General features: G+C 37.6%; 1 protein-coding gene and 1 pseudogene across 1 annotated transcript in view; both read left to right on the forward strand.

The window, feature by feature from the left end:
• Positions 1-23,779, forward strand: part of LOC117664742 (unconventional myosin-Id) — a 152,640-nt gene that overhangs the window by 35,633 nt on the left and 93,228 nt on the right. The window contains exons 5-14 of the mRNA XM_034416002.2: positions 1,605-1,658; positions 3,352-3,447; positions 5,920-6,036; positions 7,372-7,575; positions 8,351-8,496; positions 8,578-8,692; positions 11,078-11,248; positions 20,047-20,117; positions 23,192-23,266; positions 23,364-23,496. Coding sequence (XP_034271893.1) covers positions 1,605-1,658; positions 3,352-3,447; positions 5,920-6,036; positions 7,372-7,575; positions 8,351-8,496; positions 8,578-8,692; positions 11,078-11,248; positions 20,047-20,117; positions 23,192-23,266; positions 23,364-23,496 — 1,182 coding nt within the window. The remainder of the gene's footprint in view (positions 1-1,604; positions 1,659-3,351; positions 3,448-5,919; positions 6,037-7,371; positions 7,576-8,350; positions 8,497-8,577; positions 8,693-11,077; positions 11,249-20,046; positions 20,118-23,191; positions 23,267-23,363; positions 23,497-23,779) is intronic.
• On the forward strand, positions 13,539-14,722 carry LOC148114109 (uncharacterized; annotated as a pseudogene).

Genomic DNA, 23,779 nt, shown 5'->3' on the forward strand with positions numbered 1-23,779 from the left:
TAATTGTAACAGAGACCATAGTTTTAAATAGATGATCATGTGGTTGTAAGGAAATTTACTATTACATGTTTCATGGCCTGATGGAAACCTCAGTTAAAAATGGAATAGATGATAGGGCAGTTTTTAAGTGCTGTCTAGCTTTCTGTTTTGGGACTATATGCAGAATTATTTTTTTAAAGCAACAGCATTTGTTGCCCTTAAACATCTGTACAGAACATACACTGTATGTTTATCTTCCCTTTTCCCCTCCCCTCACTCTGCTTTGTTACTCTCTCAGAATGATAATCTTGGAATAAGCACTGAAGGTTTGATGATTTAGGAATTACTTTTCAGGTATTCCCCTCACCTCCCAACTTTAAACCATGCAACAGTTTCTGTTTCAAAATGTTACTGTTTATAATAAACTCCCACTTCAGCTGTATCTTGCCTTCTGATATCTGTCTGATTTGCTGAATAAAAATCAATCTTAGATAATCCTATTAAGCTTTCTATCTATTGTAATGGAACAATTTCTGGTTAAACAATTATTCAAAAAAGTCACTTCCAACCCCTCCTTGAAGTTACAATTGCAGCATAAACCTCCCACCCCTCAGTAATGTGACCACATCTCCAGCATTTGACACTTGGTTTGCATTTGCATACTGCAGTCACCACATATATATTTTTTTTACATTTTTCTGCAATAAATCTCTCTTGAATAAATGGACTCATATTTATAACAACCAAATGGTTCACTTAAAAGATTAAGATTAATGAAACCTTAACGAGTAACATTATTGAAGTCCTGCTATTACTTGTCGATCTGATTGATCCCAGAAGGTATTCTACTCTTGGTCATACTGAATAAAGTGTCTTTTCCTCTGGATTATGGCAACAGCCTCATAGGGGCTTCCAGAGTTGTTTAAAAGGCTAGTTGCCCTTTGGAGGGATTGCCACATCACTTCCACTAAAATTGGTTCATTACAAATGGTTGTTATGCCACTGTTGTACTGCAAGTCTCATTATTTGTTTAATTTATTTAAAGGACTTATATAGCTTCCCATCTCTCACATGACTCTAGATGGCTAATAGCCATAGCCAAAGCAATAGCACTTAGACTTATATCTTAGCACTTAGCACTTCATAGTGCTTTTACAGTCCTCTCTAAGCGGTTTACAGAGTCAAAATATTGCCCCCAACAACCTCGGTTCTCATTTTACCCACCTCGGAAGGATGGAAGGCTGAGTCAACCTTGAACCGGTGAAATTTGAACTGCTGTACTGCAGCTAGCAGTCAGCTGAAGTAGCCTGCAGTACTGCACTCTAACCACTGCACCAACTCGTCTCTAGTACTTCAACAGATAAATAAAATATCATCAATATCATACATCATCATCATCTATTATATTGTGTTATATTGTAATAACACAAATTGTGTAACTAGTTCCCATCCCCCTTTAAGCCTTCTGCCTCCCAAGAAATTTATTATTTAAATAGGGCAAGATTAGGTTTAAAAATAGCCTGTTTTCAATATTTCACTTAATGTAAAGTATTTGCTTAGGATAGTACAAATTAAAAAATAAATCGGCAAGTTTATTTGGTAATGTACTTTCCCTGTTCTTCTAGTCCCGGGTGATTGTGCAGCAACTAGGAGAGAGAAACTTTCACTCCTTCTACCAGGTAAGTTGCAACTATGAAATTAGGCACTGTGTGGGTGACCACTTCTAAATTCAGAGGAATGCACCCTACTCTTACAGTATTTATAATGTTCTTCATTGTTTTATCCTATCAGTTTGTTACATCCTTCTTTCTCCCCTAGTTCATTCACAGTGCAAAGGACAAGTCTTTGTATAGCCATTTTGCTGTAGAAGATAATTTATTCCACTCTGAGCTCAAAGACTGGCTCTTCAGATTTCCTTTATCCAAATGTAATGTTACTTGGTGTTTTTATTTTCCTTGGAAGAGAAGATCATACTGGTTCTAGCCTGCAGATGGAAATAATTTCCATATATACTTCATGGTTTTGCCTTCTGTGCCTGCTAGCAATTATGGTAACTGGATGCCTGTCTTGGATACCTCTGAAACAGCTAATAGTGCCTTAGGGTAGCCTTTTACAAAAGACAATGTCTGTTTCTTTTGGAAAGTAGGATACTTCATAAAAGTACAGTATTACTGTACTTTTATGCCAGGCTACCATGTTGATAAAACATCAGTGTTTATAGTTTTACTGGAGAAGTGTGAAGACTGTCCCACTGATTTTATTTATTTGAGAAATGTATATGATTACTTATATTATATAAAACAACCTAGATGGCTAGTAAACCCATAACTAATAAAAACGCAAGATTAAAATTCCATGCATATGCACCAAAGACAAATTCCTTGTGTGTCCAATCACACTTGGCCAATAAAGAATTCTATTCTATTCTATTCTATTCTATTCTATTCTATTCTATTCTATTCTATTCTATTCTATTTTTCAAAATAATAATAATAAAGCTGGGCTCCCTTCCCATTATGCTCCAGTGAAAGAAGAGCCAATTTTCAATGTCCTTTCAGGATAGACATACGCACACTCCAACATATCTTGGTTTAGATGAAACAATGAACATGTTTAAATATTTTGGGATGCTAGCCATTCTGACCCCAGGAGAAAGTTTCCTAATCCTTAAAACAAGTTCTTTAATACGTAGTAGTTTAAGATAGCTCCATTAAAAGTTGCATCTCTTATAACAGGATGAAAAAAGAGGAAAGGAGAAACAGAAGTCTTTAAATGAAGGATGCCCCTTAGCTAAGATTCCAGAAGGAAGATCCTAAAGACAGATCAAGTATCCGTAGCATTGCTGAGTGGTAATGAGTAGCACATAGTTGGGGTTGAACGCCACTTGAAGCATATACTTTTTCCTCCCCAAAATAGCCTTATGTAAGAGAGAATCTAACTTGTCAGGAGTGACTAGTAAAGGAGCAGTTGTTGCAATGCTTGCCTTTTTCACTGTTGAATATTATATTTGTTCAATGTCCTTTATACTGCATGCTTTAGATATGGACTATCCTATCAAGACAGCATAATTTAGATGGTAATAATATTAATAATAACATAGCACCAAAAAGACAATTGATGTAAGGGGTCTTTGCTGCTCTCGGGGCTTGATAATTTCCTTACAGACATTTCAATACCCAAACTAGGTAACATCATCACTGCTAGCGACTAGGATTCATGATGTTGCAGATGTTTCATTTGGATAATGAAAAGTCTGCAAGGGAAAAAAAATCAAGCTTAGAGAGCATCAAGGACCCTCATTTCAACCCTGAGCTATCAAAACTCTCCTTTATCAACACAATTGGTTTAAGTAACTGATTCTTATCTTTTTAGCTTCTTCAAGGAGGCTCTGAGCAGCTTCTGCGATCTTTGAATCTACATAAAGATTTATCTGCATATAGCTATATTAGTGCTGGAACACAACCAAAGGTGAGGAAAAATCATCTTTCCCTTTGAAACTATTTCCATTTGAAACTATTCTATTTCTTATCCATCTGTACATTTGGAGATCTGATTGCATTTGTTTTCTAATATCAGTTTAACCTATCCAATGCTTAAAATAATTTCGATTGGCCAGCTTAAAAACTGCTAAAAATGAATGATCCAGTATATTTCCAATATTAATTGGTCAACTACCAAATCAAATCTTTTATTAAGGTCCCAGACCAGGATTCAAAGGATGAAACATAATAATTATAAGAACTAAAAAATATAAAATATACAAAGTCTGGAAATATACGATCTGGAACGAGCTCCCCCCGGAGATACGGAGGATCCCGGATCTGCGCACCTTCCGTTGCGCGCTCAAGACTTTCTTATTTTATCAAGTTGGCCTGGCCTAAATCTTCTCCCCTTTTAAATGTAAATTTTAATTTGTTTTTAAATTATTGGGTATTTTAAATTTGTCTCAGCCAAATTATTTAATTCGTTTTTATTCTATTTTAAATTTTTGTATTTATGTGTTTTATTCTGTGGCTGTTGACTATTCTGAGTCCTTCAGGAGTAGGGCGGTATAGAAATCCAATAAAATAAATAAATAAAATAAAATAAGTCAATTACATCTTTAGCAAACTTTCCAGGGCATTCTGAGGAATCTTTTACAGTATCTGATTTCTTTTAGATGAAAAAACTAAAAATATATAATCTCATTCAGCAATTCCAAGGCCACATTTTAACAGCAAAATGTATGGCTAATTTTATAGCAAAATGGCTGAAAGATTTTATTGTGTAATTTATTTTCATTATTACTAAAACTCTGATTCCTGCAATCTTTAAATAGTGTACCATAGGACAGGTTTTGAACCAGGATACCTCAAATGGGCTAACATATACAACGTGTCCAAAATAATGACTTCAGTGTAATTGAAATTTGACAAATTTTATAAAACATTTTATACCATAGAACAGTTTATGACATAACGCAAAATGTCATAAAACATTTCCTGCACTATACAGTTCAACATTGGCTAATTTCAAGACACATAAAACTCTGAATGTATCCCAGCTTTTCAAGTTAAGGCATTGCATTAGAAGCTCTGTCACTGTTGCAGTCGTTGAGGAATCTGGTAAGGAAATATCTCCGAAAAGCTGACCCAAAAGATTATGCGTTATCTAATTATGACTATGAATGTGGAATTGAATTAGATATGTAACAGTGCTCTGGATATTACAGGTAGTCCTTCACTTAACAACAGATCATTTAGTGACTGTTCAAAGTTACAATACCTCTGAAAATAGTGACTTATGACCATTTTTCACACTTATGACCGTTGCAGCATCCCCAATGGTCATGTAATAAAAATTCAGACGTATGACAATTGGTTCAAATTTATGACACTTGCTGTCCCAGGTTATGTGATCACCTGACAAGCAAAATTCTGACAAGCTTCTGACAATTTTGCTTCTGACAAGCAAAATCCAGTGGGGAAGCCAGATTCACTTAACAACTGTGTAACTAACTTAACAACTGCAGTGATTCACTTAACAACTGTGGCAAAAAAGTTCGTAAAACAAGACAAAAGTCACTTACATTTCTCTTAGCAACAGAAATTTTGGACTCAATTCTGATTGTAAGTCAAGGACTACCTGTATTTATTTATTTATTTATTTTATTTGTTCCTATTTCTATACCGCCCTTCTCCAAATAGGACTCAGGGCGGTGAACAGCCAAAGTAAAAAACAGTACATACAAAATTTAAAAGCAGTTTAAAATAATTAAATATTTTGGCCGTAAATTAAAACAACCCAATTTAAAATCAATTTAAAATTTAACTCAAGCCAGCATCATACCTTACCTTACCTGTATTATATTGCATAAAATTACTTATTTTTATTTGGAATTCTGTGCTATGTTCTTTTTTGACAACAATAACAAAAAAAGTTTCCAAATTTGGCCAAATTGGTTTAAAATTCTCCTTGCCATTTTTTTTATTGGGGAAAAAATTCAAATGTTCAGCTCAAATGTTACTGCGGGCCAGCTATCAACTTTATGTTGCCAGGTATTTATCTTCAATTCCTAATTAACATTATCTTGTTTTGTATGTTTGGCCTTGGCTAGCAGGAAAGGATGATAATTTATATTCTCTTTTGCAGCTGTGATTTACTCCTTTTTTACTTGTTTTCTTCCAAGCCCCCCCCCTTTACCCCCAGGGTTTTTTTATTATTATTTGGATTCATTACTTTAATAGATTAAATAGACTTTTTCTCTTGCTTTTCTTTTTCCTATCAGCTAGTTCATGTAATATTTTTTTACTCCTATTACTAATACTTTATTCTTTGTCTTGGCTGAAATATTCCTTCAGCTTTCCCATGTAGAGATGAGTCTTATTTTCCCTTGTTTAACATTGTATTCTTAGTTAAAGCAAGAGAGTGACTTCATGTTTTTGTTTGTTTCTTTTTTAGTGTGCCATTAATGACAGTGCAGATTTCAAAGCTGTTGCTGATGCAATGAAAGTGATTGGGTTTGGACCAGAAGAGGTTCAAACGGTGTACAAAATCCTTGCTACCATTCTGCATTTGGTAAGTGGATCTCTCTCCTGTTAGACTTATGGAAAGAAAGGTGTGTTGTAAGGTTATATGAGGTACATCAGGGACAAGAAGGTAATAGTTACGTTTTGCATGTATACATGCATATTTATTTGGGTCAGAAACTTTAATTCTATTTAAATATATTAAAGATCATAGACATTCAGATTCCAGGTTTATTTCTAAAGTTAGGCAAGCTAATAGAATGAATCAGATTTCCATGGTTATAAAAAAATGCAGGTACTCCTTGACTTACAAGTGTTCACTTAGCCATTTTTCGAAGTTACGATGTTGCTGACAACTTACGCTTACAACCATCCACACAGTCACATGAATACAATCTGGGCATTTGGCGACCAATTCACATTTATAACAGTTGCAGTTTCTTGGAGTCACATGATCGACATTTGCAGCCTTCCCAGCCAGCTTTCAACAAGCAAAGTCAATGGGGAAGCCAGCAGAGAACGTTACAAGTTGCAATTATGTGTTATCTCAGTTAACAACCTCAGCGATTCACTTAAATAGCTCAGGGCCAGGTTATCTTCGAGACCGCCTTCTACCACATAGCTCCTAGCAACCGGTAAGATCCCACAGAGTTGGTCTCCTCCGGGTCCCGTCAGCTAAACAATGCCGGCTGGCGGGCCTGTGGGGCTTTTTCTGTGGCTGCCCCAGCTCTCTGGAACCAATTACCTCCTGAGGTCCGGACCACCCCCACCCTATTGGCCTTCCGAAAAGCAGTGAAGACCTAGCTTTTCTGGCAGGCTTGGGGCTGTTGATCTCACTGTTGCGATCTTGTGAGATCCGGCCATGAATGGTGTGAATGGGTTTTAATGTTTTAATGTTTAAATGTTTTTATAATGGTGTTTTTTTTTTAATGCATTGTAAGCCACCCTGAGTCTCCGGAGAAACGCGGCATATAAATTGAACTAATAAATAAATAATAAATAAATAAATAAATGGCCACATGTGTGGTCAAGTGATGCCTTACTTAACCATTATACCTCTGAATCATGAGTTTTCTGGTCTAATTGTGGTTGTAAGTCAATGATGACTTGTAGAAACTTTCAATGTTCTTTAGTGGATATGTTATTTTGTTAATTTTAATAAGTAAGGTGTAACTTTCCCAATATTATCAGTAAAACAATGTATCAGGAATTTGGTTCCCTAACAAAAAATGCTTTAGTTTGAGATAGAGATGGACTAGCTATTATCCTAGTTTGGGATGAATCAAGGAAATAGCCAGAGTTTTCAAGTAGATACAATGTCTAAATTGTGCTTGTTGCTGAAATTGTTGAGGAAATGAACAAGCTTCTTCCATATTTTCTCCAGGGCAACTTGAAATTTTCTGTGGATGGTGAAACACCAGTGATTGAAAATGGCAAGCTACTATCTGTCATTGCAGATCTGCTCTCAACTAAAGCTGATATGGTAGAGAAGGCTCTGCTTTTTCGAACTGTAGCTACTGGTCGTGATATCATTGATAAGCAACACACAGAGCAAGAAGCCACTTACGCCAAAAATGCATTTGCAAAGGTGAATATAGATTCCATCCTATCAGTGTGAAGTCTACCTTTTTGGTTTGATATCTTCATTTCTAAGTGAAAGTTAATATGATTGATTCAAAAAGTTCAAAAGTAGCCACACAAATAAATCCACACATAAATTATCACTTGCAATTCATGAACAATTTATGTAAGAAAGGAAAAAGGTGACTTTCTCTCCAATTATCAAAAATATTCTGCCTGTGATCAGCAAGTGCCTTATTTCTTGTGACCAGAAATCAAACTATTGTTTGAAATTTGTTTGACTTGCCAGTTATCTTTGGGAGGCTAGTGATTGGAATTCTCTGGAGATTTATGAAGTCTTTGGAATTCCCAAAGTTTATGGATGATGTAAAAGTCATACTATGAGAAAGTGTGAGATAGGATATGAGAAGACAAGTATATGTTGTGGTGTGCATGGAGATTGGAATGCACACACTTGTAGCTACTATCCAATGAAACACGTATATCATCAGTGAAGTTAAGACGTTGGTGGAGGAAGAATCTGGAACTGGCTGACTTGTTTAATGAACTAAATGTCCTGAAAATAACCCCATTTCAATTTTAATAATGTTACAACAAAAGAACAGCTTTATTTGCAGCTTATTTGTTTAAGTCTCATAAGATTTTTACTGCTGAATAGGTTAAAACTGGATTATTCCCAGTTTTCTTTTATAAGGCTACAGTGACCTAATACAAAAATACAGGCTTACTAAATCTGGGTTCTAAACCAGGAAATAAAATTGATGATGTACTTTGGTTTGTAGGCAATATATGAGCGCCTTTTCTGCTGGATTGTGATGCATATCAATGATGGGATTGCAGTGAAAGATTACAACAGCACTGTTCACGGCAAAAACACAGTGATTGGAGTTCTTGATATCTATGGCTTTGAGATCTTTGACAATAACAGGTGAAATATCTTGAGACAGTCAAGCATATATTGGTTCATAGGAGGATTTAAGACATTATTTACTGATTTTTCCTTTTATAGTTTTGAACAATTCTGCATTAACTACTGCAATGAGAAGTTGCAACAGCTCTTCATACAACTTGTTTTGAAGCAAGAACAGGAAGAATATCAGCGAGAGGGGATTCCTTGGAAGCATGTGAGTAGATTTACACTGTCTGCTCAGAAACGGTCAGTGGTTACCCCACCCCCAAATTAAGATTTAAAATGCACTATCATATGGGGAGGGGGATTCAGTATGCTTATTTAAAACATCAAATCTAAAGGACACAACCACTAGAAAACCAGTTAATAAAGCCTGCAAAAGCTGTGAAGGCAAAGACTGAAAATTGAAAGCAGACAAATTTACCCAGTTAAGAAGGTAAAGAAAAGGGATAGTTTTCAAGAAAAGCTATTTCTGTTATAACTGGATTTGAGGAAAGGGATAGACATGTAGAACTTCAAGGAAGACTTTTTCAGCTATTATATAGGCTAAGTGAGACCGTAGAGAAATAATCTTTTAAATACTTTGATCCCAAGACAAGGTTATAAAGATTATAATCAGAACTCTGAGTTATGCCTGGAAGCAGACTGATAAGCAAGGCAGCTGCAATATCAATGGTATAATAGACTATGATCTTTGAGAACACTCTCTGCTCCTGCAGCCATCTATTTATGGATATATATTCATGAATACAGAATAGCAATAGTACTTAGAATTATATACTGCTTCACAGTGCTTCACAGCCCTCTCGAAGCGGTTTACTGAGTCAGCATATTGCCCTTAATAATCTGGGTCCTCATTTTACCGACGTCAGAAGGATGAAAGGCTGAGTCAACGTTGAGCCGGTCAGAATTGAACTGCTGGTAGCTGGCAGTCAGCAGAAATAGCCTGCAGTACTGCGCCATCACAGCTCAGAATATTTCTGGATTAATCTCCCTGTCCACCAAACTAAATGTGATCAACTCCTTTCAGATCCCATCCCTATTGGATTGTTATCTAATGGGGCCTTGAAAATAGGCATTTTTAATAGTTGCCTATTTTCTTTGAACTTCTTCCTGGCAGAGGTGCAGTCAGCTTCATCTCTCTTAGGCTTTAGGAAAATTGTGAAGATTTATCTGTTTCAACTTGCATAGGAAGAGAGTATATTATAATTGAAGGTGAGGTTCATGTGTGCATGTCATTTGTATTTTTAAAATCTTCCTTGAGCTTTCATTGTATCTGGAATTGCATGTGTTTGGAAACATTACATATTGAAATTGTTAGCTATGTAGAATCTTGAGAATGAACAAAATACAAGCAAAATCAATATTTTGTGCCAAATTTAACTTCTAATGGGTTTTCAAGGAATGTCCCATGTAGAATTTATTACAATAGTCTAATAAAAAAAAGAATAGGTCATCTATCACAGGTTGGTGTACTCCAATAATAGTTATCATTAAATCATGATTGAGTGAGGACTATTGCTATATAATGTAGTTGCTTCTTCAAAGAAATTGCAAGTACATCTAGCTTTGTTTAAATAACAACCTCTGGCTGATCCTGATTCTCCTGCTTCAGGATACCCATATTTAAACACAAGATGGGAAAAATGTACCTGCATACTGATGTTATCTTCCCCTAAATCTCTGGGATATAGTGCATTTCTCAATAGTTTTAGTACATAAAAAAATGATATCCTTGTATGATGCCATGGTACAATGCAGATTATATCAAGCCAAAATTCCCAGTATTGCCTTTGAAGACTGATTTATCAGGAAGTTTTGAATTACTATAAAATGATGCTCTATACCCACCAGTCAGCTCAGGTTGGTCAATGACATACTAAATAGAATCCAAAACCACAGAACCAGCAGCGGCTTATTCACTCTGTCTAGTTCTCCATTCCCCAATCCCCAAAATAATCAAGGCCTGAACCTAATGAAAATAGACTCAGACAATCTGTTTGTTTAGATAACCTTTGCAATACCAAACAACACTCTATGATCAAATTAATAGATATCTACTTCTTAGAATCAGAGCAGAAGGGGGAGATATTACTTATTTCAGGCAGGACAAAAATATAATCACTGCCCGTGTATTTAATGAAACAGAGATTAGCAATGCCCCCTATAATCAGCAACAACTAGTGGAGTAAAATCCACAGGGACTCCGTATATTTAATAATTTTTCCCAAGATTCTGAGACTGCACTCTAACTTTGGTAAAGTAGAGGGTTTCTACCTTTAATGTTATTGGTATAAAGTATAAAAAGGAGATAAAACTTGGAATATACATTTACCATCTCAACCACATAGAATACCATATCAATACTTTTTTATTCTTCAGATATTTGTAGATTTAGAAAGCAGTTTCAAAATGTTGCTGAATAGTTTGTCTTAAAACTGTCTAAAATATTGTGTATGAATTTAGAATAAATCTCACTGAGTTTCAAAATAATTTAAACTTATACCTCCTCATTTCTTTTCGTATTACTAATTCTAGTAGCGCAGTGTACTTTTCCTCATGAATTTCTCTTTAGTATTTGTTCTCAAATATTCTGTAGATTGACTACTTCAACAACCAGATTATTGTTGATCTTGTGGAGCTGCAACACAAGGGAATCATAGCCAATTTGGATGATGCGTGCATGAATGTTGGAAAAGTCACAGATGAAATATTCCTGGAGGCTCTTAATAAGAAGTTGGGCAAGCATGCTCACTTTTCCAGCAGAAAGGTATTTTTGTCTATTTTGGCATTAACTATAATTCTGGCACTAGACTAATTTAAGCTTTTTTTTTTTTACTTAATTAGCATTGAAATGTTTTATATGGTCCTTTCTTAATTGAAACAGATCAGTTTGCACAAAATAGTCATTTAGCTTCATATTATATCACTGCTTCTAAACATGCCTAGTTTAGGCATGAAAAGCATAGTTTCAGGGTTTATGACTAATTGGCAGGGCTGGATTTAGATGAAAAGAGACCCTAGGCTATTCCACTTATGAGGCCCTTTCACCTATAGTGAAAGTGTAATTTTAATTTTGCTAACAATTTGAATGTAGGCCCCTCTTGATCTTGAGGCCCTAGGCTGAAGCCTAGTTAGCCTATAGGAAAATCCGGCCCTGCTAATTGGGTTTTTTTCTTAAAGCATTTTTCCTCCCGGAAAGGATCAAAGAACAGTGTACAATTTAAATTGAAGTCTCTAAAAACACCGTACAAAAAAACAAAACAAAAGATCATAAAAAATAAATCCACACAATATTTTCTTTATTATCAAGTTGACCAAGTCATATTATCAAGTTCAGCAAGTGCCATTTCATCAGAGTGGAAGACTGCTTTCTCTCTGATGGGCTCAGAGTGTAGCAATATGGAAGAAAGCTCATAACTAGCCCAATGCTGCCTCATCCATTTTCCCTTCTTCATGGTGTCTCATTCAGTATATATTTAATCCTATTGGGATTTTAAGAACTAGAACATACTTTATAATCCACATTAAGCCATAAACTTGTAGGTGTTATGGCTGAGTTGAAAATACATGAATTTTCAGTGCATCCCATTCCATCTATATGTGGATCTGACTTTGATGATTTGGGGCTCAAACTGAATTATAGCATTTGTTGGTTGATATTGTTATGGTGACGTTTGTTGGAGGAAGGAACCAATTGGCACATACAGAATGCATAGCTAAGATTTACAGATTGAGAGATTTAAAAAATCTCAAACCTATGGGTTGAAGTATTCCTCTGCTATAAATAATCTTTAAAATTGTTTCCAAAGGGGAAAAAAATTAATATCCAGCAGAGGGAGCCATAGACTTTTCAATGTTAAAGAGAAAAACAGAAGCATGAAGCTGGCTAGACAGTGATGTCATTTATAACCAATAGGAGCCCAGTTTAAATTCATGTAATGTTTCCTAAGCAAGTAAGAGCAGAGAATATGGAGTATAGGTTTTTATTTCAGAAAGGTGAAGAGATTCCTTTTGAAACCATAATCGAACAATATTTTTATTAGAAGCAAATAGAATGCAACAAAAGCAAATTGTTAGACTTGTTCAAAAGGCTATTTGTTACCCAAAACACTGGGAAAGGGGAGTATTAAAGGAAAATGCTAGCTTTGCTGAAGCCACAAAGTCTTCATTTGGTCATATCCATAAAATAGAGTGTAAGATATAATTGCTGGTTTAAACAGATATTACTTAATACTAGACAGATTTCAGGTTGCCCTTAGGGTTGTTAGGTCTGCCTCTAGGATTGTTAACAACTAAGAATAGTTAATCTGTTTTTGAAAGTACACCAATTAACAGTTAATAGATTCTATCTTCTAAATAAAATATAGAGATCAAGCACTTTTTCGTTATTAACAAATTTAAAGTGGTCTCATTTTTACATTCAGAAATAGTAAAGTTCTTTGTGAATTGTATCACTTAGGGAGTACATAGCACAGTCACAGTTTTACCCATTATTTGCTTGCTTTATAAACATAGAAAGCCACTAGAAAAAATAATAGTAATAGTAATAATAATAATAATAACAACAACAACAACAACTTTCATTGCAAATGCGATGAAGCACTGGAAAACAGAACTGTTTATTGGAAGTGAAAGCTACGGATTGATCAACATCAAAAGAGGAATTTTCCAGGGTGATTCTTTGTCACCTCTGCTGTTCATCATCGCCATGACCCCTCTGCCAACAATTTTACAGAAAACTAATCTGGGTTATCAAACTACTAAAAATTCACAAAAAATCTCTCATCTGCTGTACATGGATGACCTGAAGTTATACGGAAAATCAGAAATTGAAATCCAGTCACTGACCAATACAATTCGAATTTTCAGCACTGACATCAGCATGGAGTTCTGCCTGGACAAATGTGCCATAGTGGCACTAGAAGAAAGGGAAGATTGTAGAAAGTAATGGAATTGAAATGCCCAATGGACAAACCATCAAGTGCCACCAACCTGAAGCCTACAAATACCTGGGCATACTGCAGTTGGACAACATCAAGCATGGGCAAGTGAAAATGTGGTCAGCAAAGAATACATACAAAGGGTCAGGAAACTTATAAAAAGCAAACTGAATGGCGGTAACACCATCAAGGCTATAAATACCTGGGCCATACCCGTCATCAGATATACTGCTGGGATTGTAAACTGGACACAGGCAGAGCTGGACAGCCTGGATAGGAAAACAAGAAAACTGATGACCATACTCTATGTGCTGCACCCACGTAGTGATGTCGACAGGCTATATTTGCCCAGAAAAGCAGGCGGCAGAGGACTTCTGAAAGTGAAGCAGATAGTCGAAGAAAAGAAGCATGCTCTGGCAGATTATGTGAAAGACAATGTTGAACCAGCTCTGATGGAGGTCAACAAGAGGAAGCTTCTCAAAGTGTAGCAAACCAAGACAGAATATAGGAAAACAGCGATGCAAACTCGGGCTAACAGCTGGTGAAACAAAGCACTGTATGGACAATTGCTTGAGAAGATCCAAGGAAAAGTAGATAAGGAAAAGACCTGGTTATGGCTGACCAACGGAACCCTGGAGAAAGAAACAGAAGGCCTGATTTTTGCAGCCCAGGAACAAGCCATCGGAATGAATCTAATCAAAGCCAGAATAGAAAAATCTGCTGATGACCCCAAATGCAGACTCTGCAAAGAAGCGGATGAAACCATTGATCACATACTGAGCGGTTGCAAGACAATAGCTCAGACTGACTACAAACAACATCACAACACAGTCGCTCAGATGGTCCACTGGAACTTGTGTCACAACTACCATCTGCCTGTAGCAAAGAACTGGTGGAATCATAAGCCTGAAAAAGTGGTCGAAAACGAGCATGCAAAACTACTGTGGGACTTCTGAATACAGACTGACAAAGTTTTGGAACACAATACCCCAGTTATCACAATTGTGGAGAAGAAAAAAGTGTGGATCGTCGACATTGCCATACCTGGTGACAAGAGAATCGATGAGAAAAAACTTGAAAAAGTCACCAGATATCAGGACTTGAGAATCAAATTGCAGAGACTCTGGCATAAACCAATGCAGGTGGTTCCAGTGGTACTTGGCACACTGGGTGGTGTGCCTAAAGACCTAGGCAAGCACTTAAAAACAATTGGCGCTGACAAGATCATCATTGGTCAGCTGCAGAAGGTCACCTTACTGGGATCTGCTCGCATAATCCGCCGATACATCATGCAGTCCTAAACACTTGGGAAGTGTTCGACTAGTGATTTGAAATACGAAATCCAGCATGGTTATCTTGTTTGCTGTGTATACTGTCAAGTTTGTGTATAATAATAATAATCCACTGGTCATTATATTAAAAATACAACTTGCCTGTATCCAAAAAGTCATGGGAACATAAAGTGGAAAAAGTTATAGAAAATGAGAAGGTGAAAATCTTGTGGGACTTTCGAATACAGACAGATTGTCACTTGGAACACAACATGCCAGATATCACAGTTGTCGAAAACCGAAACGTACAATTTATTGACATCGCGGTACCAGGAGATGCCAGAGTCAAAGAAAAAGAACTGGAAAAAAATCATCAAATATCGCGACCTGGCCATCGAAATCATGGCTATGGATGAAACATGTAACAGTGATACCCATTGTCATCAGGGCACTTGGCACCATGTCCAAGAATTTTATAAGATACATCAACAAATTGCAGCTTCCTGCAATAACACCAGTGGAATTGCAAAAAACTGCACTATTTGGAACATCGTACATCTTAAGAAGGTACCTAGGACGCTGGCAGCAACCCGTATCAACCATTAGCACTAATCAGTGGTATTTGTGATGCATTTTTGAATGTTCAGTTGACTGAGTTTTATGTTTAATGAATAAAGTAAATAATAATAATAATAATAATAATAATAATAATAATAATAATAATAATAATAAATCATCTAGAACTTCATAAGTTGAATCAAAAGACAAGAAAACTAATGATAGTGCATATGCTCTTCACCCAAAAAGTGATATTGATCAATTGTACTTGCCAAGATCTCAGGGGGGCAGAGACTCATATAAGTGAAGCAAACTCTGGAAGAGGAAAAACTCCACTTAAATGACTACATAAGAAAAGCAAAAGAGCCTCTGCTGAAAGAGATGAACAACGGAAACCTCAACAAATGCCATTTATGCAATGAGAAAGATGAAACAGTGGATTACCTTATCAGTGGCTGCAGCAAAATCTCACAGACTGATTTTCTACAACAATATGATCAAGTTGCCAAAATCATACACTGGAAGCTTTGCCAGAAGTTTGAATTTAAATGCAGCAAAAATTACTGGGAACACTAAATTGAAAAGTTCTTTAAAATGAGCAAGTCAAGATCCTGTGACACTTTTGGATACAAATAGACAGACATCTGGCCCACAACATGCCTGACATCACTATTGTGGAAAAGAAAAGGGTCTGGTTCATTGATATTATAATGCCAGGTGATATATGAATTGAAGAGAAACAGCTAGAAAAAATAATAAAATATCATGGTTTGCAGATTGAACTTGAGCAATATGGAGGAAGAAATCAATGATTCTCTAGTAATAGGAGCCCTTGGAGCAATAGTCAAAGGGTCGCCTAAATACATGGAAATTTTGAATTTATTAGACCTGAATATCCTAACTGCAAAAAAATCACCATACTTGGAACTGCCTATATACTCAGATGCTACCTTAACAGCTGTTAGGTCTTTGTTCAGGACTTGAAATGTTAAGTTTTAATGAATAAAGTGAAGAAGAAGGAGAAGAAGAGGAGGAGGAGGAGGAGGTGGAGGTAGTAGTAGTGCTGTATTGGAAGATCTGCAAGAAATATCATTTGCCTGCAAGCAAGAACTGGCAGAACCATAAAATAGAGAAAGTCATAAAAAATGAAGAAGCTAAATTGCTCTGGGACTTAAGAATTCAAACAGACAGGCACCTACTGTCTGTTACTTAACAATTGTTAATAAGAAAAATAAAAAAAATCTGGATAGTCTGAAGAAACAGACTCAGGCTCAACCCATCCAAGACTGAGTGGCTATGGTTTCCGGCGTCCCAATATAGTCAGTTGGTGCCATCACTGACTATTGGTGGCGAGTCATTGGCCCCCACGGAGAGGGCTCGCAACTTGGGTGTCTTCCTGGATTCACGGCTGTCTTTAGAAGAGCATTTGACGGCTGTGGCTGGGAGGACTTTTTATCAGCTTTGCCTGATCCACCAGTTGCGTCCTTTTCTGGATCGGGACTCCTTACACATGGTCACTCATGCCCTTGTCACTTCCCGCCTGGACTACTGTAGTGCTCTCTACATGGGGCTCCCCTTGAGGAGCACCCGGAGGCTCCAACTGGTGCAGAGTGCGGCCGCGCGGGTGGTTATGGGAGCGATGTGGCATTCCCATGTAACATCTCTCCTGCGTGAGCTGCACTGGCTCCTGGTGGTCTTCCGGGTGCGCTTCAGGGTTTTGGTTATCACCTTTAGAGCGCTCCATGGCTTAGGACCCGGGTACTTACGGGACCGCCTGCTGCCACCAGTAGCCTCTCACCAGCCAGTATGCTCTCATAGAGAGGGGCTCCTCAGGGTGCCGTTGGCCAAACAGTATCGACTGGCGGCCCCCAGGGGAAGAGCCTTCTCTGTGGGGGCACCTGCTATCTGGAATGAGTTCCCTCCGGAGATAGAGAGGATCCCGGATTTACGCACCTTCCGCCGTGCCCTCAAGGCCTTTTTATTCCAACAGGCTAGCCTGGCCTAATCTCCCTTTTTAATTGTAAATTTTAAATTTGTCTAAACTTTAGGGGTGTTTTAATCTGTTCTGGGCCAAATTTATTTAATTAGGTTTTTATACTGTTTTTAAATGTTGTAATCTGTGTGTTTTATCTCTTGGCTGTTCACTGCCCTGAGTCCTTCAGGAGTAGGGCGGTATATAAATCTAATTAAATAAATAAATAAATAAATAGTGGACCTGGCAGTATCTGGAGACAGCAGAATAGAAGAAAAAGAACTAGAAAAGATCATCAAATGCAAAGATCTACAAATAGAAATAGAATGACTGTGGCAAAAGTAAGCAAAGATAGTTGCAATAGTAATAGTGCCTTGAGTGCAATCCCAAGACAACTGGAGCACTGGTGGGTTTCTCCCGGTTCAGTCCGGTTCGGGTGAGCCGGTAGCGGTGACGATATGATGTCACCGAACCGGTTCTTCCCCCTGCCCTCCCCCCCACCTACGTTATTCTTACCTTTTATTTGGTCCCACCCCCAATCTATTGCTGCCTCCTGAGTCCCAGCTGATGACTAGAGGGAAAAAAACTGTTTAAATTCTTGCCGCGGGGCTTCAAAGGGCCATCCTACAGCTGATCAGTGTTAAAAGCAAACAAATGAGTCGGGTCGTAAGTGCGAGGACTGGGGATAAGTGTGAGGACTGGTCGTAAGTGTGAGGACCTTCCAGAAATGACTCTGACCAGCTAGCCACGCCCACCTAGTCACATGACCTACAAGCCACACCCACAAAATAAGCCACGCCCACAGAACCGGTAGTAAAAAAATTTAGAACCCACCCCTGAACTGGAGCACCACTTGAACACTACTGGCATTGACAAATTCACCATCAGTCAGTTGCAAAAGGCAGCTTTACTCGGAACAGCTTCCATCCTGCGGTGATATCTGTAACACCATTGAACATTTACATCTGCCTATCTCAGGTCCTTGGAAAGGGCTTGATAGGTAGACAGAAATGCCAAATCCAGTCTGAATATCTGGCTGACTGTGCGACAGACCATTAAATATAGTCAATTGGAAAAGGCGGTTTTACTTGGAACAGTTTACATCCTGCAACAATATTTTTAACATCATTAAGAAACATTATCTCCCTATCCCTGGTCCTTGAGAAGGATTTTGTGGGTAGATAAAAATGTCAAATCCACCCTAAACACCTGGTTGATTGCGCGATGAACCATGATAATTAACTTCAATAGCACTTTTAAACTAATGAAACTGTGATTAAACTCTTCATGATAAGATCTAAATGTAAAACAATTTTTTATCACGTAGTTGCTAAGATTGTCTTCAAATTTAACACAATAGAACTACAATATTAAGCTTCTCACGGAACAAAAAAGCCCAAGCAAATGTAAATTAAGGAGTTTCATGGTAAGCTATTTTGGGCCACTCCTATGAAACATGCATGAAACGAACTTTTTGAAAGACACTCTATATTTGATTAGTTTGGAGGTCATCATCATAATTATTATCAAAAATCATACTGGACTGATCTTCTAGCATACCTGAAATGTGAGCCTTTTATTTCCATTTTTCATTGATGCTTTATCTAAAACTGACAGACTGGTTAAATAGGTTCAAGCTATATATTATAAAATTAGATTTTTTTCAACAATCATTGTAAAAATCACAATTTTAAATAAAATAACAGACTAAGTTTGGTGAAAGCAGACATGAAAGCATCTGATATTCTTTTTTGTGCCTATGCTGGGGGAAACGGGAGGGAGGTACTGTTCATTCGTGCTACAATAAAGAATGGTTTGCCATGCTATACAAAACTGATCAGCATACAACTCAACTGCTCTCATTGTTAAAATCGAACTAAATGAAGGCAATATTGTTCAAACTGGAGTACAGTTGAAGATGATTTAACAAGCATTATCACACAATTAAAATAAATGTGTTGATTGATTATTGAATTAAATAGACAAATGCATAACATTATGCAGAAAATCATCTTCTGAATTAATATTTCTGCATTGAGAAATATGTTCTGTTTTCAATGAAAACTGCATCATTGCGGTTTGGCAGCACAACTCATTTAGAATTACAGATCAAGCTTGTCTCCTTACTTTTCCAATAATTAGAATTGATGGTTTTAATAATTTCCATTTTTCATCCATCTGCATCTCAGTCTTTGAATTAAAGTGTGGCTTATATCTTTTTTTTTTCATTTCTATAGATATATAAATCCTACTTCTTCCATGTATTTCACATTATGTTTACTGTACAGATTTGTATTTTAAATGCACATTTCTTACCTCTATCATTGCCAAGTCAATATTTCAAACAGTGAAATAGAATGAAGAGTTAGACAGGGTCAATCAAACAGGTTGTATTTCAATACCTTACTAAAAGCAATAAGGGAAATATTGAGAAGGCTATATCCATCATCGCAGTTCTATATTAATCGATATATTTTCTGATGTGTGCATATAAAATGTTTGATACTCTTTTGTATTTAGTTCACCAGGTGTTTTTCAATGAAAAAAGCCCCTTGTAAATGTCATGTGCATTATGAAAAAGGCCCTTAGTAAATATCACATGCATTTGTTTCCCATATGTTCTATCACTAAGTTGTATCAAATCACTAAGAAAGATATTGTCATGTCTTACAGACAGCTTGTGTAGCACCTGTATTAAGGAAGGAGTATTTCACGACTAGATGTGGCAATAATTAGACTTCATTCAGATCTGTAACTGAAAACCTGCTGAAAGTTATCAGCAATTGCATTTCAATAATTACTTTTTAATCCATTTGTTTTTAAGCTTTGTGCTACAGATAAAAACCTGGAATTTGATAGAGACTTTCGGATTAAGCATTATGCTGGAGATGTTATGTAAGTTTATTTCTCATATTTCTTGTCCTGATTCCTATTAAAACAGTTTAATGCATAGTTGCACTTTGTTTTTCCTTCTGTACTTTTTTGCTTTTTTGCAATGTAGGAAAACATCTGAAATTATTTCATTATGATATCCAAGTGATTGGTGTAGCATATATACTATATTGTACTATAAAAATCAGGACATCTTATTGAGAACATGAGGTCCATTTTCTGCCTTATTGTTCCACGCATGATGGTATATTCTCCTCCTCCTCCCTCTTTTCTTCAAAAGCTTAAGATAAATTAAACCTGATTTCTTTTTCAACTCTGTGAGATATATTGGACTGAGAATGAGAGTAACTGATCTAAAACAGTTAGTTTCCAGGATTTAGGTCTCCTTAGTCATAGTAATATATCTTAATTACTAAGGTATAATTCTGAAACAGTAATTTATGAGTTTTGACAGGGTTGGGGAAAATTAGGACATTGATTACTGAGAGAATATGTGAAAGTCCAACCCAAATGCTTCCCAGTACTTCCAGTTTAAGAATTGGAAAAAGCCTCTGCTGAGACTAGGACACAATTCATAGAGTTGATAATGCTAAGAAACACAAAAGTACTTAATTGTACAGAAGATAGTTCTAGCAGTATAGCCTTTATACTATGGAAATATAAATATGCCTTTCCCCTACCCCCAATTTAAATGTATGCTATGAAGTTAAGGTAAATAAAAAGCATGGTGAAATATGGAAAAAAGAGAAGAACAGAAATATAACTTTGCCATCCTCCAAAGCAGCATAAACAGTCATTTCAGCTAAAACAGCAGCTTTATGATGAAGCACAATTTTAGGAATCGTTTGTTTGTTTGTTTGCTTGTTTTGCTGCAGAAGTTTTTCAATGATAACAAACATTTCTAACCTTCCCTAAAACCTGATACCATTAACTGGGTAATTCTCCATCAAAATTCCTTCTATGTTGCACAAATTTAGTTTTGCATTTAAAAAATAATAATTTGGTAAAAATGCATTGTAAGTTTAGTTGCAGCAAAGACTTTTTGTAAAGTCATGGTGATCAATTAGAAAACTGTGACCTCCATAATATGCTCCTTTTTTGGTGTTAGGCTGACAGCTTGGTTTTATATTTAGGTCTAATTCTATTGTATTTCCTGCATTAAGATGTGCAAAACATATTTGGAAAATGTTACAGAAGAGGTATAATTTTGACACTTATTTCCATGATAAACTAAAGACTTTCTGCATGTGATACATGGCAGAGGTGGCATTCAGCCTCTTCACACTGGTTTGGGTAAAGTAGTAGTGAAAATTTTGAATAGTTTGGAGAACCGGCAAATTCCACCACTGGCTGGTCCTGCTCCCACTCACCCCACTGCCCCACCCCACCACTTCTCATCTTGCCTCCCCAACATAGCTGTTGATTCTGTTTGGCTCCTTGCGTGCGTTGACCACACAGTCTCTGCGGGCCAGCTAGCTTGCCTGCTTTCCAATGCAGTACCCGCGGCCCAACTGAGTGGCCCTGATCGGCCTGGGTAAACGGAGTCGTGGCCCAGCTAGCTGCCTCCCACTGTCCCACGTGGCGCCACCAGCTTGCCTGCCTATGTTGCAGCCTGCCATGCTGGCCGCACCACCCAGCTGATATCCACGCCTTGCCCATTCTGCTCACTGCGGCTGCCTGCGAAGGTAAGGTGCTTGGCCAAAGGGCCGCCTCAGGGTGGACATGGCAAGGCTCAGCCGCCTTTCAGGCTTAGCTCTTACCAATCACCATCCTTCTGCCTGCATGCCTCTCAGTCTCCCTTTGCTTCAGGTGGGGGGACGCACCATTATCCGGCTTTAGTCTGGAGCCTCTGCCCGCTCACCATTTGCCTCAGCCAGGTCGGGGAATGCACCATTCCCCTTCTCCAGCCTTGTCCCAGGCCTCCGCCTGCATGCCGCCGCACCCCCAGCCTCAAATGACGGCTCCCTGGGCCAAAGCAATTTATTCAGCCTGTGGCCTGCCGCACTAGGCCAAAGGGACATGTGGGGGGATGGCCTGGGCACAGGAGGGCCGAAGTGGTTTGGGAATGCACTGGAAGGTTCTTCTTACCTGTAAGAAGTCCTAGCCAGAAAGTGCTGCAGCGGAGATCTTGCAGCCACTTCTTCTGTCCCTTGCCGAGCCTCAGTTGCTCACGGAGATGCTCCATTTGCTCTCCGGTCGGCAGCTGTTTCTCTCCGCTGCTGCTCTTGCTGGGAGAGCATCTTAATGCAATATAGCAGCTGTAAGCCACCGCTTTCCTCTAAGTCCAATCCAGAAAGTGCTGCGGCACAGAGAAGCAGCAGCCATGTTGAATGCTGTTTCTCTCAGCCGCAGCGCTTTCCAGATGGGAATTAGAGGTAAGTGGCAGCTCACAGCTGCTACATTGCACAAGACACTCTCCCAACAGTGCGGAGAGAAGCAGCCACTGCCCCGGAGAGCAGAGGTGGAGGGGAGCAGGCCCCCAAAGGCTGCTCAGTTAAGCCTCGCCGCATGACAAAAACCATACACACATGCATGCATGGAAGCCATATGCATGCGCATGCATGGAAGCCATATGCGCGTACACACACTCACATTTTTGGTGGACTAGTGGTGAAATTATTTGAAACCCACCACTGATTAAGAGATATAAATATTTAAAATCAGTTTATGGCTAGTGAAGTCCTCAAGCCATTTAATTATTGCATGGGAAAATGGAGTACCAGAGATTGCAAAATGGCATTGTAAACAACTAAAAGTGCCTCTTGATCATTCACTTTGGTCCAATTGCATTATAAGTCTTTAAAACTTCTAAAGATGACACTGATGATGAAGAGAAGGAGGAATATTTACTGTCCTTTGACTTCAAGTATTGGAAAACTGCACGGTGTTTCCTGAACACTTTTTTCCTTACCATTATGTTTTGAATATTATCCATTTTCATTAGACTTTTTAGATTTTTATTTTTTGTTGATTTCTATTTAGGAGGGGGGGTTCTTATTTTCTGTGTCCAGGTACTAATTCTACCCAAGTAGTTAGTAGTTCAGTGCAGCTAATTACCACTTTTTTATATTTATCAGTTATTCGGTCACAGGATTCATTGATAAAAATAAGGACACTTTATTTCAAGACTTCAAGCGTTTGATGTATAACAGGTAGGAATAACTTTAACTATCCATTTATTTCTTTACCTGGAATAGGCCAAATATGACTATATTGTTGCCTTTTTTAATTCTTTCTTGTATTTTGTAGTTCCAACCCTGTGCTGAAAAGGATGTGGCCGGAAGGCAAACTGAGTATAACAGAAGTGACCAAGCGGCCACTGACTGCTGCTACACTTTTTAAGAACTCAATGATTGCCTTAGTGGACAACTTGGCATCCAAGGTAAGATCATAATCATATCATAATCATAAATTTATTTGTCAAGCATATATAAGATAACAGGTAAAAGTCTAAACATAATTTGAGTACATGAAAAGAGTAAGTAAAAAGGAATATTAGGACAGGAACAGTAGGCACGCTGGTACACTTATGCCAATACCACAAGAAAGCATATCAACCCAGTTGCAAGTCATGTCCCTCCAAAGTCAATAATCTTGTATTCCTCAATACAATCCATTCTTTCATCCATGTTAATACCGTGGCCTGGGAATACAATTCCCAATTT

The sequence above is a fragment of the Pantherophis guttatus genome, chromosome 4, assembly GCF_059756535.1.
Source record: "Pantherophis guttatus breed Tessera chromosome 4, ASM5975653v1, whole genome shotgun sequence".
NCBI lineage: Eukaryota > Metazoa > Chordata > Lepidosauria > Squamata > Colubridae > Pantherophis > Pantherophis guttatus.